The 18,385-nt window shown below is 40.3% G+C and overlaps 1 protein-coding gene across 3 annotated transcripts; it reads right to left on the reverse strand.

Annotated features, from left to right (window-relative positions):
- Positions 1 to 6,419: 6,419 nt before the first annotated feature.
- tmem63a (transmembrane protein 63A) lies at positions 6,420 to 18,322 on the reverse strand. 3 transcript variants are annotated; one of them, XM_037087101.1, is made up of 23 exons: positions 18,227 to 18,322; positions 15,586 to 15,781; positions 14,938 to 15,017; positions 14,741 to 14,819; positions 14,234 to 14,271; positions 13,968 to 14,110; positions 13,556 to 13,598; positions 13,348 to 13,456; positions 13,124 to 13,194; positions 12,946 to 13,026; positions 12,373 to 12,490; positions 12,034 to 12,167; positions 11,568 to 11,711; positions 10,641 to 10,794; positions 10,445 to 10,551; positions 10,267 to 10,353; positions 9,948 to 10,013; positions 9,653 to 9,815; positions 9,139 to 9,244; positions 8,836 to 9,003; positions 8,125 to 8,240; positions 7,991 to 8,041; positions 6,420 to 7,510 (listed from the first exon to the last, which is right to left on the reverse strand). In XM_037087101.1, exons 2-23 carry the CDS (start codon positions 15,754 to 15,756, stop codon positions 7,364 to 7,366), a joined length of 2,376 nt encoding a protein of 791 aa, XP_036942996.1. In that variant the 5' UTR covers positions 15,757 to 15,781; positions 18,227 to 18,322; the 3' UTR covers positions 6,420 to 7,363. The 3 variants fall into 3 exon arrangements, with proteins under 3 accessions (XP_036942996.1, XP_036942995.1, XP_036942998.1); XM_037087100.1 differs by having other exon boundaries at positions 18,168 to 18,284; XM_037087103.1 differs by lacking the exons at positions 15,586 to 15,781; positions 18,227 to 18,322 and adding an exon at positions 15,455 to 15,530.
- Between the last annotated feature and the right edge of the window lie 63 nt (positions 18,323 to 18,385).

Genomic DNA, 18,385 nt, shown 5'->3' on the forward strand with positions numbered 1-18,385 from the left:
CAACGCTCAATTCTTTTTTTCCCCCCTCCTTTCCAACGCAGTTCAATTCAGGAAGCTTTATTGACACGGACAAAACAAAAAAAACAGTTGACAGTTAACAGCAGAGTCATTTTACACAACATTTCTTCTGCGAGTAAATTTCCCTCGAGTGTGTGTGGTGCCGCCAGGAAATATCGCCGGTCACAACAATCACAAAACAAGCTGGTTATCGTCTCGTTCCGGGTGTGTATGCTCGAGGTGTTTATACAGACCGGACCACGCGCGACTCTGCTCTGACGTCATGCCCCAGCTTTTCAAGTGTGTGTCTGCAGAAGAGTGCATAAATATTAATAAACTGCGAAGGCACAGGGATGGGAAAAGACACATCAAAATGTTGTTAAATAATGATATATAATATATTACCCGTCAAATGAATGCAACAGAATAATATGCAAAATAACCCACTGCTGCTAGAAAATGTAGTTAGATAAAGTACATGCATTTTGTATTTTCGAAAATACAGAAATATACATTTTTTTTAACATTAGGGAATTAGGGAATTCGGCAGGGCATTCCAATTTTTTTAAATGTACACATGGCTCTGTTAAAAGTTTGAGCCCAACAGAAAGTTCATGGTACAGCATTTTAACAACACCAACAAAAGAATAAAATGTTTTTGTTGTTGTTGTTGTTGTTTTTTAATACACAGGAAACTTATAGAAACATGCTTTCTGCCCAATTGGAAAACATGGCAGGTATGAAATGTACATCATACATTTCATTATTATTTGTACCACAGTCACTTACACACATCTTGAGTACCTTACCATATATATAGTATAGACTGAATGAGCTTACGACGTTCTGTTTATACTGTACAGCTTCAGAGAAAGTGAAGCAAAGACACACATACATTTTCCTGAGCTGTCCCTATACATACGGTACATGCATCTCAGAGTATTTCATGTTGCTAGTGGAATAATCTTGTTATTTTCCACTTCCTTACAGCCACAAAGTCTGGCACGTTTTTGTCTGGCAGTTTTCAGCCCACGTCTCTGGAAGACAGAGTCGGTTAAGCCCTTCGCACAGCTGGCAGGATGCATGCTTGGATCCCTCCAGCGTGACAGCTATAGGAGATCATTTTAGGGTGCATTTGCTCTGTCCACACAGTTGTTGTTTTTGTTTCTCTGCATATTAGGGAATAAAAACAGCATGAGAGAGTGCTGGTGTTCTAACACACAAAAATAGATGAGATATCACAGAGGTAAAGTTAAAGTCCTCCAGCGGCAGTAATTCAAGGTAATTTAACACCTCATGACATGAACCCGCAGCATACAGCAGGTCGACTTCCTTTGGGCTTACTGCAATTTCATGAATAGGATTTAAAGCCGGAGCCGAAATAAGAGCAGAAGAGGCACAGTGTGTGAATGTGAGTCTGTTTAAGGACTGAGGCTACTGTGGAGGTGTGATCTGGTCACAACTAAAACAGTTTAAAACATTATTTATCATTTGAGAGGAGGAAGAAGGAGCTGGGTGTCTGTGTGCTGTGTGGTTCATATTCTCTTTCCCAAAATTCCTTTCCTACACAAATGTCATTCATATCTGATCCAACCAGAGTATTCATTGGTACTCAGACTGCCTAAGTCTTTCAGACATATCCTGTTAGTTATGAAAATTATTAATCATTACTAGTGGCTCATATTGGTAGTTTACTTTCCTGTGGTCTGACAATACAGGCAGGCTGTGTAGTGCTGAAATCACTGGTTCCTCTGAGCAATGTATGGAACAAATCCTGTTTAAAAGACACTAAACGGACCTTGTATTTGGTTTATCCTGGCTCAGATCCAGTGGTCTTAGTCAGTATAAGCAGTGTGAAACTGGCTTACGTTACACTTAGAAAAACATGATTGGAAACCGTCCAACAAATGATTTTGGACAGTCTGCCGTTGTTGTGCTAATCTTGTGCCCTGCGATCCTATTTTTGGTCACGGTCTTGGCTTGAACTGTATTAATTTGTGCCATTCTGTTGGACGTAAATGCAGATGAAATGTGAGTGTTTCAGACATAATGTTAATGCACATAAAAACAAAACTAACAACACAACTAACAACAGAATCATGTTCAATGGTTAAAGTTAACTTATTCTTTAGCAATTGGAAATATGGCTCTTTGAAAAGAGACAGATCTTACTCTGGTCTTCGCTCATCTTCCCTTTTTCTGTTTTTTAGGGTCAGGTTCATCTGCAAAATAATCAATGCTTGGGTAAAACTAATATCAGATTCAAATTTAGATGTACCACTAATATGTTCCCCTATCACATGTGGGGACCAAAAGCACCCAGTCGTGATATAATTATACCCTAGAGGGCAATTCACCATGTTTTATCTGCCCTAGGGGCATCTCAGGGGTACTTTCACTACATTTTTTGCGGCACCAGGGTTTCCAGTACGCCATCTGTGTGATCATTTTGTGTGATTTACATGAAACATGTAAATAGATCAAATGGCCATCGCACAGAAAATGGGGTCTGATCATGTCACACTCTTCACAGATGTAACTTTAAGAACCCATTTAAGAACCCACTGTTTCAAGAAAAGCAATCCGAGAACGCACAAGCAGGTTTTTATAAATGTTAATGTCCATTCATTCCCATGACACACTGCATTTCCAGGGCTCTGTGTGTTAGCTGGAATTGTCCAAACAAAAGGGCCTCGGTCTGGAGTCACATGCTTCATCAGCAGCGGTGATTTCAGCTGTCTGGCCCTTCGCCCTTCTGGCAAATCTAGTCCACCAACAGAAGAGGGAGGGGAGAGTGGGGTGACTTCTCCACAGAGTACCCCACACAGAAGAGAGCACATAAGGACAGCCCCTCACCAACCCGCCCACTCACTCACACAGACAAACACACTCTGAGCTTGTGGCTCAGGATGCCACCTCATTAGAGTTGGCAGTCTAGGTGGAAGTTTTGTCGTTGGAAGCCATGGAGTGACACACACAGACACACCACTCCACTTCTGTTTCCCAATTGGCCGGGAAGGAAGTAATACTTGGAATGAAGCGGTCTGTTTCTGTCCTGGTCCCGCTGCTCTGGGAAACTCACCTCCCAGGCGACCAGCGTTGCCACGGCACTAATCCTTGACAGACAAAAGATGGGAGTGCCACAGAGCAAGACGCTGCCAGGCGCTCTCATTGGTTGGCACCGCCACACGCGACGCTGTGATTGGCCAGTGTTGTGTTTATATACAAATTGGAGCAGTCAGAGGTCACATCCATCGATCTTGAGTGGTGACATGAAGGAAACCTGACCCCAAAACCTCGAAAACCTCTAAAAGGGGTTTAATTCCTGTTTGATACGCACACATACATGAACACGCACACAAACACAGGGGCTCTTTCTTAAGTTCAGTGGCCTGGGAGTGCAGACTTAAGTGAATATTGAGAGCGAGGGAGCGACTAAATAATAGTGTCTGTGGTGTACAAAAGCACAGACGACAACAATACCAAGAATGCATTGAGGGCACTGGGTTCAGTGGGTTGCACACCTAAACACAGTCGCAGAGGTTTTGGATTAACACCGGATAAATATTTTGATCCGGAGAAGGGCGTGTTGTGTAAACTAGTAATACCTTGCAGCCTACATCACTGCTGTTTCACTTGACCTGAGGTGCCAACAAACTGCTCCAAACCAAGAATTATTATCAGCAATGGGTGTATTCTTTTTTCCTTCATATTTCAAAGCTCATTCTTTCTCTCCTCTTTTACTTATCTGTTTTTTTCTAAATCTATTTAGTGTCAACGCTCTCTCCCTTTTTGTTTAGATTACATTATAGATGGACAAATAAAGAGACAGGTGATTAGGCTACAATATTAGCTTGTTGCAGATGTATCTGTATAGGTGTATATGTCATCCGCCAAGTAGGCTAATGAGATATCCCAGAACAGAGAAGCCAAAGATATGTTTGAGATTGTGGTTTGAGAAATTAGAAAGAGTCTCATTAATCTCCAAAGAGTTTTCAGATGTAATATTTCCACCTTACTTGGTCACAACTGTATAAAGGAACAGTTTGACATTGTGGGAAATCCACTTATTTGCTTTCCTTCAGAGAGTTAGTTATAAATATTGATACCACTCTTAAGCTACTGCCAGCAGCCTGTTAGCTCAGCTTAGCACAAACACTGTAAGCAAGGGGAAAACAGCTAACCTGGCTCTCTCTAAAGGTGACAAAATGCATCTGACCAGCACTGCTAAAGCTTCTAATATCGTTTGTTGATTCCGTGCAAGAATCAGAGTGTAAAAATGACATGTGTGACACAAAGCTAAGCGAGGCTAGGCTAACCATTTCCTGGTTCTGGCTTGATATTTAGCTTCCCGCATAGATGACAGTGGTATTGAACGTCACACCTAACTTTCAGAGGGAAAAAAATTGCATTCCTTTAAAGAACTAACCCCGTCAAATTCAAACTCCGAACAAAAAAGGGGGCAGCATATCACCAGAGTAACTGCTAACTGCTGCTAACTGCTAACTGAGGTAACATTAGCTAGTTACCTCATTTGACCGTGCAGCTGGCTCTCACATTAGCTGCCTGGACTCAGAGCTCAGAGCACCCTAAATACCTCTGCAACACAATACATATAACGTCAAAACTGTTATGTCTTCAATTTCACTCCTCAACTTAAGTTCATTTTTGAATGTTTAGAACTATAAGTCTACATATTGCACCTCTGGCGCACAACAGGCCAGCTGAACATGAAAAGAAGTGAAATTTGTGAACAGACATGCCATTCAAGGCAGTCTCTGATATTAAACTGATAATTAATTAATATCCACTTTAGCTTAAATGGAGCTTTACTTGCCGCGACACTATATATTCCCTGAATTGAACCAGATCACATAGTTGTTCTTCAAAATTGCTTATGTAGAAAGATGAACATGAAAAATATGAATGAAAATATTATTATCTGATGTTTGTAACTTTCAAAGATGAATATGATATCGGCCTCATCCAGGGGAGATTTCTATAGTCAAGGAAAAAAAACCCTGATGATGTCAGGGACTAAAGCTGAGGATAAATTCTTAATATTTTTTTTCACGGACTATCCCTTTAAGTGTCTGAGTTGGAGGATTAAGTTACAAATTTAGCATGTGTGCAAAATTAAGCTGAAAAAATAAACTATGTCTTTGGGAAACATCTGAGTGAGTGGTTTGACCATGAGATGCCACAAACTGTTCCCAGTTCGCATGTAACTGGACCAAACTTCAGAGCAGACTTTCACACACCCATTACTAGAAACCCAGAACCACGAGGGCCAAAACTGAGCCAGTGAATCTGTGTTGTGTTTGACATCGGGTCAAACTTTGGCGTGTGGTTCTGGAAAGCTGTGCACTGCAGTTCTGGCTGCCTCTGGACAGAGCTGCTGCTTCCCAGGCTCCTGCAGCCTGGACATCCAGGTTACTCCACTGGGCTTGCAGAACACAGTCAAGTGCGTTAAACACTCATTCATACACACAACCCGCAGACAGTATATCAGGCGTCTAATATCAAACACTCCTCTCTTTCCCAGCTCATCCTTGGCGCCACATGAGAATATCTGCAAGTTATTAGTGGCCCCGCATCCTGACCCTGCGCAGCTTTCTCATGTGACTTTGTTGAGGTATGTCTCTCCAAATCTGTTTCTGAATTTTTGTTGCATGGGAGTCCTGCAGCGAACGTTTGTTTGATTATTAGGAGTTCATCAAAAACAAGGTTATATTGTGGGTATTATTATCACTTTTGGCACACCGACAACCGCGTCGTTATTGCCTAATCACAGACACAATGAAATAATACTTGAGAAAGAGTAAGCAAGCGAAGGATTGTTTTGTAATGCTCAATCTTTGTCCGACATCAGGGGTAAAGCAGAGTCAACAACATTTTTGCACTCAGATCTTACGAAAGTTTATATCGTTATGAAAAAAAATTGAATAAATGTCTGTTTTTTCAAAGTCGTAAGAACCACATTTGTAGCAGCTCTTTCTGATCTTTCATTTCAACAAGTACTGCGAGGCTCCATAAGGGTTTGTTGTTAGCTTAGCACTTCATTACCCATATTTAACAACTGTGCTAATAACAACAGCACACTTAAAGCCCTCAAACAACAACGGGGGTCTTTCTGAGCTGAGGCAGGTACCGTGGTGAGAAAGGGGAAAAGGGCAGGAGAAAGGGGAAGCAAAAGGGAAAAAGAAACACAGAGGGGGACAATAGTGAAGGATCAGGTGAGGAGGTGGAGCTACTGGAGTTGTCGCCCAGTTAACTGGCTCATACCAATGTCAGAATAAGTTAGAAATCCTCAATGCAACACTGTGCATTTGTCCTTTGTCATTGCTGAATACATATTAAAGAGGTTAAGCTACCTCACTGCAGCTCAACAGCGCCCCCCAATGATGAGACATGCTCATAGCTGAAGTTGTTGCTTTGTTTGTATTGATCAATATTGAAATATATATACAAATCTGAGATGAATTTCATGTGAACATTTACAGGTGATATTTTATGTTCAACAGTCTTCATGATAAACCACTGATCAGATACAAGTCTGCCTTTAGGGTTTAGCTCCTTGTTAAAATGCACATTTAAATAAAAAAGGAAGCACATTGAAATATAAAAGTACATTAAAAACAAATAACCACTGAAGGATTTAATAAAAAATGGCAGGGTCTTACCATACAATTTTGGTAACAAAAATCCTGCAATACTTGTTTTTCTTTTCTTATCAAATTACAAAAGTTCAAATATTTAAGCTTTCATTAGTAAACACATGACTTTGATTCTCTTGACATCAATATTGCGGTATTAACATGAGGCAATAAGTTATTCCCTTGGCAGGTTTACTCCTCTGGCATCATAAAAGTCTAAATCTGATCTGGACATAAAATAGCGAGCTGTGCTTGTCCGCCTCTTTGGCATCATTGCATGACTAGCTTTGGCCTGTGCTACAAACTAATTCCGTATTTACACATTATGGCTTGTTGGAAATTGCACGGACTGGTTAAATGCTTCTTGGTGAGTTGGTCCTTATTGGATAGGTGTCATACAGAAAAATACAACAGGTAACTGCTTTATAACAGAATAAAATCAAATCAAAGAACAGTGTACCCTGCTGATTAAGTGGAAATAATGGTCCAAGTATCAAATTCAACACATCACGTCCTCACTGGTACTTATATATTTCCATGGTCTTTGTACCTTTTTCTCTTGAACCATCTGGAGATTTTCCTGTGTCTGATTGAGCAGTAGGATGGAAGTGAATTCAACACTGAAATCACCGTGAAGGAAGCAGATTTACGATCAGGAGCTGCCAGGATTTTATCTCCAAATGTTTCCCTCAGTGTTGAAATCCACAGACTCAGCCATCAGATGTGCTGTCCTCCACTGGGCTGTAGTTCGGGCTGTATGCTAGGCTGCCCTCTGTAGAACCGTAAGACTGCTCAAGTTTGGACCCTTGCTGGGCACTGGCAGGTGATTTGGGATTGAGCACTCTGGGAAGGTACACCTGTAAACACACAGCACAAAACAGACCAACGCTGAAAACAAACAAAAGCAAAAAAGGACGTTTCTCAATATCACTTTATATGTATGCTTTCATCCTCCCTGCTGTGTGATGCAATGCTACATGGAGGGGCCAAAGTATTACTTTGATAGGAAAGTATGTTGAAGACTACAGAAAGATCCTGTAAATCTATGAGACCAACTTCCAGTATAAACTTGGCCCAGAATGACGCTGTAGGGCCAGCTAATAATGAACAAGCAGCTCTTGAGTTGTTGGTATTGTTGAATTCCTCCACTTTTTTAATCGCTTTATCTGTCTTGCTGATGCATTATTTTAGTTCTCTCTAACACATAAATAACCAGGAGGATAAAAAATAAAGTGATAGAATGACAGCAATAGTTCAGGTAAGTGCACATAAAATCCTGCCTCTCCTAAATACATCTGATCTTTATTCCTGCTGTGGAATTTAAGAAAGTACAGTACCGAAGTGTTTCCTTCCACTCCCTCTGTTGCATCCTTGTCCTCCTCTTTCGCCTGCAGAAGAACATAAACAATATGACGGCTTGATGGGAACAAAGTAGCGACTGCACATTCACACACAAGCAGGCGATGCTTACCTCATAGTTGTGTGGACTGAGGTACTTGAAATGGCCGAAGCAGGTGTAGCCGATGCAGATGAAGACGGTGATACACAGCACAACCAGGGTGAACAGAGATGTGGAATTCCAGAAACCTAAATCACAGCGAAGATATTTTAAATAATGGCACACAATAATTTAAATGGTCACAAAAAGTTCATATGGTTTGCTTTGAAACTCTGAAGTCAACCCCAAAGAGCTGTGGGTGCATGTCATCATCGACTCATATGAATCATTTGAAGTTGCTTTCTCATTAAAAAATGATCTTATCTCAAGAAAGTGACCTTTTGTTTTTACAAAATCATGAAAAGCCAGCTATCCTTAGACAACAAGCTTTGTTATCAAGATAACAAAATAATTAACTTGTGATCTCCAGATAACTGCAGTCAAAGAAATAATTGCAAGCATGGCTGCTCTAAGCGTACATAAAAAACTGATGAATGTGTATGTGACATTTAAAAAACATTTACTGAAACAAAATATCATTGAAAAACCCAACAATAGCTGTTTTTTTGGCAACCAAGGCTCTAAATTCTGTGCAAAATTGTAAAAATATACACTATGACCACATGGAACATCCAAAACTGTATGTTGCCTCTGTATTTACAGGCCGATAACATCACTAGCTTTGGTTGAGCACGACTATTTAATTTCCGTTAGTGAATCTCAAGTCACTTTCAATATTCTAACCTGTTCTGAGGACAGAGAAGAAGTAAAGCCATATAAGGCTGATGATGGGTGCAGCCAGGGCTTGATTGACAGCTCCCAGGTGGACCTGGCGGTCCAGGCGGGCAGGTAGGTAGGCAAAGTACATGTTGTGTTTGTCCACCAGGTACTTAAGCATCATGTACAAGAGACCTGTAGACACACAAGACTCAGCCATTAAAATCTCCATCATGGAGGTGAAGAGATAGATTTACTGATGACATAAATGAGTGTTGTGAGTGTGTGTGTGTGTGTGTGTGTGTTTGTGCAGCCCTTCAAACTACTCACCAAAAGGCACAATAATAGGACATATGATGCTGTAAGCTACAATGACAGTGAACACACACAGGTTCCAGCCATACATGGCTCCATATTCAAATTCATAGGCTTGGTTCTGTAAACAGACATTAGAAGAAGGAGTCAGCTTATAAATGTGGTTGAGAACAAAGAATACGACAAACAAAGTATTCTCTTCCTCTTCTTTAACTTGATTTAGTTCAAAAGACAGCAGAGTATAAATACACACAGTATATTGCATAGTCTTTAACACCTGACGAAAGATTTTCCCTGCATGCCTCCATTGAGAAGTGGCAGCCATTCTTAAAACGAGTAAGTAAAAAAACAGTAGAACAGTAATAAGACATGACTAAAAAAAATGATTTAAAAAAATGGCTCTTAAACATGTATTCTCACAAATATATTGCTAAATCAGAATGGACCCTGGTGTTGTGTTCCAGGCATATTTTTAAGACCCAAAATAAAGTAATGACTTCTGGGTGTATCATTCCACGCCTTTACAAACCTGTTTGACATATTTTCTTTCAGCAGCTGAGCGAGCAAACGCCATGCGAATGCTGTAAAGCAGTAACCCTGGCAACCGTAGCAAGTCCATGGCGGAGCCCACTAGGGCCGCTGTGATCACATAGTTGACAAAAAATGCCCCTTGGTCAGGTAGGAACACACACCTGGTGTACAGGAGGAGAGTCAAACAAAAAGATAAGAGACTGTCAAAGATGTTTGTGAACAGGAGAAATATAAATTAAATAGTCTCATACACTGTATTTTAAACAACCTGTTAAACCTAGGAAAATACTTACTCAAACCTCAGTTTCCCGCCTGTGAGAAACTCTTTATCAAACAGCCAGCGGAAAAACCATGCAAGACTAATGGAGAAAAAAAGAGTGAAAAATGTAAAGAAAGGTTCTCCTTGAATTCACAAAGTTAATCTATGAGCCTGTCAGAAATCCCAGCCAACTAATTTTTTTGTGAGGTATTTAAACCTGCTAACATGTCAACTGGGAGTAACATCTTATGTCTCCTCATGTTTTAAAGTATGCAAGTGCTTCACATACACATAGCCGTGAATAAACAATTAGCCTTGATGCAAACTGTTGCTTATTCAAACTGATAAATTACCTGGTGAGTCCCAACGAGGGGAGAATCAGCACCATGAAGATCAGGAAGAAGTACAGCTTCCGCAACATGCTCATGTGCTCACTGGACCTGAGACACAGATTTCACTGGATCAAAACATGTTTCTATACTAGCAGAAACCAATCACTGCACTAGTGATGTGTGTGTGTCAGTGTTATACCTGCTCCAGTGGGCCTCTCCTATTGTCGAATAGTACACTATGGTGGGCAGCAAGGCGGAGAAGGACCACAGCAGGAGAGTGGGGAAAAACTGAGTGATGATTGGGCTCTACAGTGGAAAAACAAAACAGACTGTAGATTCACAGCTTAAAAAGCAGCATTGAAACAAGTGCGAGCGTCTGCATGTGTACGCCTCACGTTGAGATAGTAGATGGGCTTGGTCACGTTGAACTTGTCTATGGTGTTGATGATGATGGTGGGAGTCGTGAGGAAGGTGAGCAGGAAGAAGAGGAAGAAGTTGATCATCACATAGCGCATGTACCAGGAAAAACCCCGCACTGATAGATTGTCCCTGGAGGATGTGGAGAATAGGAAAAAACAGAAGCAACGGGACAGTTACACTCAAAGAGGCAGTGCAGCGGGGAGGGGTATGTTGGAATACACTGTGAACATTTGGCTCTATATGCAGGTGAAAAATGTGTGAATGGACGAGCAAAATACACAGATTTGTTAAGCTCTGACTGTAACAAATCTGTTATCTCTCCCTTGTTATTAGCAAAGATCACTATGCAAAACTTTCAACTATAAATTTCTCATTTTTAGACATTGCCAGCTAAAGGCTATAGCAGCTTTCTCTATTTTTCATGTAAATTTGGAATCAGGACTTTTAGTATTTGGAGGTTGTAAAAAAAAAAAAATGTGTGCCAAACCTAGAAGGCAACATCAAGGACACCCAGAGGTGTTCACGCTCTGACAAATGATTGATCGCTGTAATACCTCATCAATACCGTTGGTGATATGATTGAAATCAATGATCACAATATTACTCAGAATTCTAAGGATCACAAATAAAATAACTGGTGATCAATGTAACGAAACATGATCCACTGTTGTTCAAAAGAAAAACATAACTTGAACTAACTTAACACTAACCCATTTTGTTTCCCAAATTAATTGGAATCATTCATTTAACCATCAGAACTTTGTGAAACAACAACATCTGATTCCACTTAATGATAATATTGAATCATCGCCCAGCCCTATTGGCACCAGTGCTACAAATACAAGGTCATATGAACTGCATGGAGCCCAAACTGTATGAAGGTGGTATGTTACAGATCTTACCAGTACACATTTTTAGGATGTGGCGCAAAGTCCACCCTCCACTTGTTCACTTTCAAAGCTTTGCTGTTGGATGAAGGTTGGGGCTGCCTCCCACAGCAGCAGCTTGTGTCACCACACTCCAGGGCATTGAAGTCTTTCAGAATGCTGAATAGAGTAAATGACAGCTGTTACTGCCACACATTAACCAGCTTTCAGCTATAACGGCTGCCCAAAGGCCAATTTTTTTCAATAAAAAGTCATGTGATACCATTAAAAATCCCAGATCGCTGTCTGGATCAGGCTTGAGCATAAAAACACTAACGACAAACAAGCAAATTCAGCTGACATTATAGTGTTGCATCTACGCTGCCAGACAACCACTCATCCACACATGCTGCCTGCCAGGCCATCAGTCCTGCTTGTTTCCCACCAGTTGAGTACTGATGCAGGTACTGTTAGAGAAAGACACCTTTGAATTGGTACTCACAACTTGGCATTGGCTTCCGTCTGCAAGGTGACGAAGGCCATCCCCAGGGGGTGCTGTGGCACCAGTTCTACTTGCTTCCTCACCTCCTCCAGCAGATCTTTTTCTGTTGTACTGTAGTACTCTATGGCATCGACCTGAACACACACACAAATACACATACAGATTTCATGCTTAATCAAAATTGAAACACCCATTTTCATTTTATCACATGATTTGGAGCTTTGTCGTGTAACACATTACTTGCTTGTACTTTTCTTGAGCTTAATTTTTACATGAGGATAAAAACTAAATGCATCCAGACACCCTGCTGAAACTTTCTTAATATTTTGTCCCTCTCACCTTCCCAGAGCTGCAGCAGCAACAGAACTGACCACATAAACGGGGGTTAATCAGCTCACGATTCCCTGTGCTGTTCAGGACACGCTCATAGTAGCGCAGGTTTTTTCCGGCTCGCACCCTGCAGTGAGGAAAACAAACGAAAAAAGCCACATATATAACTAAGTAGAGTCAAGCAGAATATCCTTAAACGTTTAAACACGTCTGAAATATGCTTTGCGTGTTAGTGCTTGTGAATATCTCCTCTGCAAACATGCTTACAACATATGAAATATTTACTGTATGAATCACACAGTAAATTTGTGGACCGTAAAAGTAAAATAATAAGCAACAGGAGGCGAAAACGCTCACTAAAGCTGCAGAGTTAGAAGACAATTGACTGCAACAGTAGTTACTGTAATGCATTATGAAAATGATAAATATTTATTAGCAGCACGCACTAAAAAACAATCATCAACAATGAATTGTGCACAGCTGATGACTAGGCGATGACCTTGTCTCCATTCTCACTTGCACATGCTGGCATGTATTCAATTGCACAGAGGGCAATAATCACATTACTTTTTGTTGTCTCACCTTTCTTTATCAAGGTACATGAGCTTGGCCACATCATATCCCAGGGTTACAGCACACACTTGACAGGTAGGGTACGCCTCTCTATACAAAAACAGCACTGACATTGAGGAATGGAGCAGGTGGACACTATTGTGACCAAAGATCAACTTGACAAAATGTGGAAAATTACCATACATACGTGAAATGGGTCTTTACATCTTCCTCTGTTGCAGTTTTAGGGACTGAACGCACAAACAAAGTGTTTCTGGTCTGCAAATAGAAAGACAGGACAATAGATCAGTCAGGTACCAGCACAAGTGATGGTCTACATGTGCTCAGCTCTTCATAGACAGGTGAGAGTAATGTAATGTGGACACAGTCTAGTCTTAACGGCATCAAATCTTGTAGTAGTAAGAAACTCACTGTCTCTCTGGGCATGCCTTTGATTTGAGATGTGTAATGTCGCAGCAGAAACACTGTCAGGATCAGGTACAGGACTGCAAACACTGTATGAAGCCATAATAGTTTGCTCCTACAAGGAAAAATGATAGACACCGAGATGCATATTGTCATCACCACAAAACTGTTGTGTCACTCAAACTTTTGTGTATGCATCTTTTACAGTGTTTACCCTTTCGGAAGATTCCCAAGAGTTGTCTTTCCAAATTCATTGTCTGAAAGAAATAGTACAGAAAGAAACAGAAATGCTGTAAGTAGAAATGTAAATAAGAGGAGACGAAAGATTAGAATGCAAGAACCTAATCCCTGAAATCCCCTAAAATGTGTTTTATGATCAGCTGTGAGAATAAGTGCATGCTCTAAAGAGCGGTCACTGATTATGAAGTGGACAGTACAGCTGCTGAGGTTTGACTGTCACATTTCAAGCTATTATAATACACACATAAATTACACACCTGACCCATAATCTGTACATGAAGTAGCCTTAAGAATGTATGTGGTGACGCTAACTTTAGCCATTAACAGACACAGGCACAGCCTCTTGTAGCTTTTTAGCATAAAAAGCAGAAAAGTGAAGCACCCACCTAGCAGGTCTCCAGTGAAGTTGACAGGCAGTATGATTCCGAGGGAGGTGACCGTCATGATGATCAGCAGGACAATCAGATGGCGCTGGAAGGACAGGTAGTGAACACCATCCATGCCGCATCTGGATTTTATTTTCTCCTCACTGAAACACACACGCACACTGATTAGGAGGGACCAACACGTGGCTCTTACTGTATAAACACAGCATGATACAATATCTTCGTCCAGACATAAACAGAGAACAATGACCAACAAACTCACTCACTCCATTCTGATGATATAAGGCAGCCAAGAGCAGAATCCCTAAACAGAAAGACAGATATTAATATATGAATACCGATAATGAATGTCTTATATCTTATAATCATAAACATTTCTTATATCTCATAAATGTGGTGTTTAAATTTAAGATTTATTTTTGGTTTAGTTAATCCTGTATTCTTTACATTTTTTTGTTTTTTTTTTACATTTTATTTCTTACGGTTTTTATGGTTTTGATTATCCATTATCACAACTTTTACTGTTATTTTACTCCCTAAGTCAGTCTGTGTTATTCATACTCATTCATGTTATTCATTTGTTTTGCTTTTGGAAATGTTGAACAGCACTTTGTAACACGGGTTTTTGTAAGTGCTACACAAATAAACTAATAATGAAAAGGAATAGTTCCTTCAGGTTTTCAGTTCTGCTCTCTCAAATCCTCTGTGGACTGAAACCACATTAAAAGAACAGCATGAAAGAAAAGGAAAAGAAAACTGTTTTCTTTACATACCAATTCATGCTCAGGGTCTTCCACGCTGGACGCAACAGATGACATGCGTCCATAGCGACGGTGTGTTGACTCAGTGAACCTAACACACAAAAGAAGTTCAGTCTCAAGGACTTAATCTTACTGACAAAAAAATTTGAATCACACTACTCTGCTTGGTATTTCACTACCAAAGAATCTCTTATGTAAGATGAACTGACCCTTCTTTGTCCGCTACTAGTGCCAGACGTCCATAGTCCCAGAAATTCCTCCTGATGATTGAGAAGAGCATCAGCAACACCTGTGGGTGAAATGAGAACAAGAGCAGATCAACTTCACAACATTCAGTAAAACATAAACTTGACATGAAAAAGGCAATGGTTGGTGAAAAAAAATATATATATATATTATCAGTTAGTATACTGCTTGATAATGCATGATGAGGGAAACATTGTGGAGAATTTTTTTTGCAGAGATTGTCTCTTGTATGGAAACCCATTTCTGCCAATTAAAGAAAATAAATATGAATGAAAATATAGCCTGACAAAAAAATATAGAAAATATGTCCATGATATGTCATAATTATGCAATAAAAAGCCCAAATTCTGAAATTAAAAAAACATAATTATTGGATGGGAAATTTTTTAGATAAAAGTGGAGATCATATGTTAAAATGTCATAATTATGCATTATAATGAGAGATAAATGTAGGGTTTTTATCTCACTAGTATGGCTTACCATGGAATTTTTTTAACTGGAGAAAATGGGCTTCCATGCCTTTGCCTATATGGCCAATTCAGAAAGAAACACAGACAACTAGGGTCACAAGATTTTCAGTCTTCATCACAGGCAGACAGATGGACACGCACCAGAAAGACACAGAAATCGAGCAGCAGTACAACTGGCACTCCTCCAAACTTGACTCCCTTTAGTACGGTGCTCTGTGTGGAGCTGAAGCAGCTACTGTTGTCCATCAAGGGAGTGGGAGTGCTACCATTTCCGACCCCCAGGGGCCACTGCTCCCACCATATGGAGGACATCACTGGAGTGGATCCAGCAGCTCGTCTGCAAAGATATACCATAAGACATATTAACAAACACCCCGACAGTGCCAAAGAGAGATAGGAAATCAGTTTGTTATAGAGTTTGGTTTCTCAAACCTTCCTCTGAAAAAGAAAATAAACCAAACATCTCTGACAATGTCAGTTACCTCTGGTGCCAGTCAGCTGATCATCTTTGTACACACAGCTTAAGTATCTGTTAGTGCAGCTTCAGGCTACTGGTGAGCTAGCTGTATATCTTGTGAGGTTTGTTTTTCCTTCTTAGGACGTGGAGGTGAAAAGACAAATATAACTGGGAGTATGCCTGATCCTGCTTTCATTTATGATGATCAAAATTTAAAGTTCATTCAATAGATTTTAGATTTTAAATTAAAATCCTGAAGCCTCTGAATATTGAGACCCAGAAAGAGGAGAGTAAACACAGAGGGATTCTGTCTTTAAAAGAGAAACATGGACCCAATTAAAGACAGAGGTCTCTTAAACTGTGTGCAGCATGTATGCACAATTTTGATTATGGGGTTTTGATCACATGTTTTGTTCAACTGATAACCCACAACAGTAAGACCACAACTACCAATTATTATCATGTTTATTTATTAATCAATGACTCAAGTGTGCAGACTGTTCGAACATTTTGAAGAGTATCATCAGTAACCCAGAACTGAGGTTGAAGTCTTCAGTTGCCAAAGCTCTTGACATTATAATCATGTCTTTCAGCTCTATCCTGTAGACCTTCTAAGTTTTAGCTTTTCAAAAAGCTTTTTATATTTCTGCAACTAAAGATTAAATCTGAGGATGTAAAAGGATACTTCAAACCAGCTTAGAGGAACTGTGAAAATCATTTTTTTTTCGGTTGCTGTGGTACACACTCTTGGTTCCGCTGGTGAGAGAGGTTGAGGATCTTTTACAGAAGTAGCAAAAGTACAGTTTAAAGGGTTCTCTGTCAAAAGTGAGACTACTGTACTCTAAAATGTGAAAGGGCTATTTACTATGGAGTGATGTGATAAAATTAGATCTTGGTCATCTCTCTAGCCTACTCAAGCCTGTGTACAATTTGTTTTAGCTGTTTAAAGGTGCAATGTGTAGAAACCTCCTCTCACATCTAACTGCATATTACTAGAGTACCCACTCAGTGATGCTGACTGTAGCTGCAGTTTGCTATTTAGCTCATTTAGCTCTGCAGCTAGCTGTCAGGACTGGGATCTCAGGGTGGTTTTACTATACAGGATGTGATGGGGTGAGCTGATTCATGCCAACACAATACATTGATATATTTGACATAATGTGAAACCTGCAATTTCTTCACTTGCTGTAACCCTGCAGCCCTTTGCTGTCTGATATCTAAGTGTCCTGTCCATAACGCCTTGGAAGGCCAAAAAAATACTTAAAAAAAAAAAAAAGTATGTGACTTCATACACGTTCTTGAATGCCTCGCCTTAATGCCTCTCTCCACTCAAGTAACAGAGAACAACAGTAGCTAATGTTAAGGTTTTGTTTTAAAGATAGAAAGGTGGCAGGGTCCACCACATATAAACAAACTTAAATAGTGTGAAATTCTATTGTCATTTAAGGACAGTTTATTTATCCGGTTGACTCAATCATGACAACAAAGACAGTGTGTTTATTTAGGCATAAAAAAGCTTTCTCTTCTGATTAAAATCTAATCTCCAAAACTACATAGTACACCTTTAATGAACAATATAAGAAGTTATTGGTAGCTGGCATGATATGATACAAACCAATAATATTTATGTTTTCCGTATGTGAATGAACAAGCTCAGTTCTCAGAGGAAAACAAGGACCCCAGAATACTGTTGGAAGCTAGAAACGTGGGAGGGTCCGCCACATATAAACAAAGTAAAACAAAATGACAGTCATTATAAGGAAGAGAGTTTTTATTCATTTTGTGTAGGCATATTACTCAAGGCTATGGTTTTTCACTTCTCTATGGCTAAAACCCAGGGTTAGTGATCCTTGCATGCCTTGACAGATGAAGCAGCTGTCAGTAGAGTGACCGGCTGATTTCTGTCATGGAGTCCTTGTCCAATCCCGAAAAGTCACAATCATCCCCGGTCCCTAAAATAGACAGGCCACCCCCTGAGTCACGCGTAAGTAGTTATACGTCGACATGAAACGACCGTTATTTTATGCTTCTGGCAATAAAACCGATGAAGAAGTAAATTGCAATCTAGCATAAAACTGACGAAACATGTCTGTCAGCTCTTAACTTTGACCGCAGATATAATGAAACCTCTTCTCGCCCCCTCGGCAGCTGCTTGCTGTTTGACACACACACTTTTTAAAAAGTTAACCCGACAGCTTGAGTGACACCGACGAAACGTTTGCTAATGCTGAACAACGTTGAGTGTTTTGTATGTGAGCTGTCTTACCTGTGTTTTTGTACTTAATCCTGCCTGGTATGACACGTCTTTCAACTGTAAATACTTACTTTGACTAACTCCGTCTTCGCGCCACTCCCCCTTCCGTTGACGCGTAGCACCTCGGCGGATGTGCGCAGCGGAGTCCGGAGCCTAGAGGGACTGGAAGACACGCCCACATCACTAATGGACACGCCCCCTCTCTGACAGCACCGCTGAACCTCGCTCAG

This window comes from Acanthopagrus latus, chromosome 22, assembly GCF_904848185.1.
Source record: "Acanthopagrus latus isolate v.2019 chromosome 22, fAcaLat1.1, whole genome shotgun sequence".
In the NCBI taxonomy this organism is placed as follows: domain Eukaryota; kingdom Metazoa; phylum Chordata; class Actinopteri; order Spariformes; family Sparidae; genus Acanthopagrus; species Acanthopagrus latus.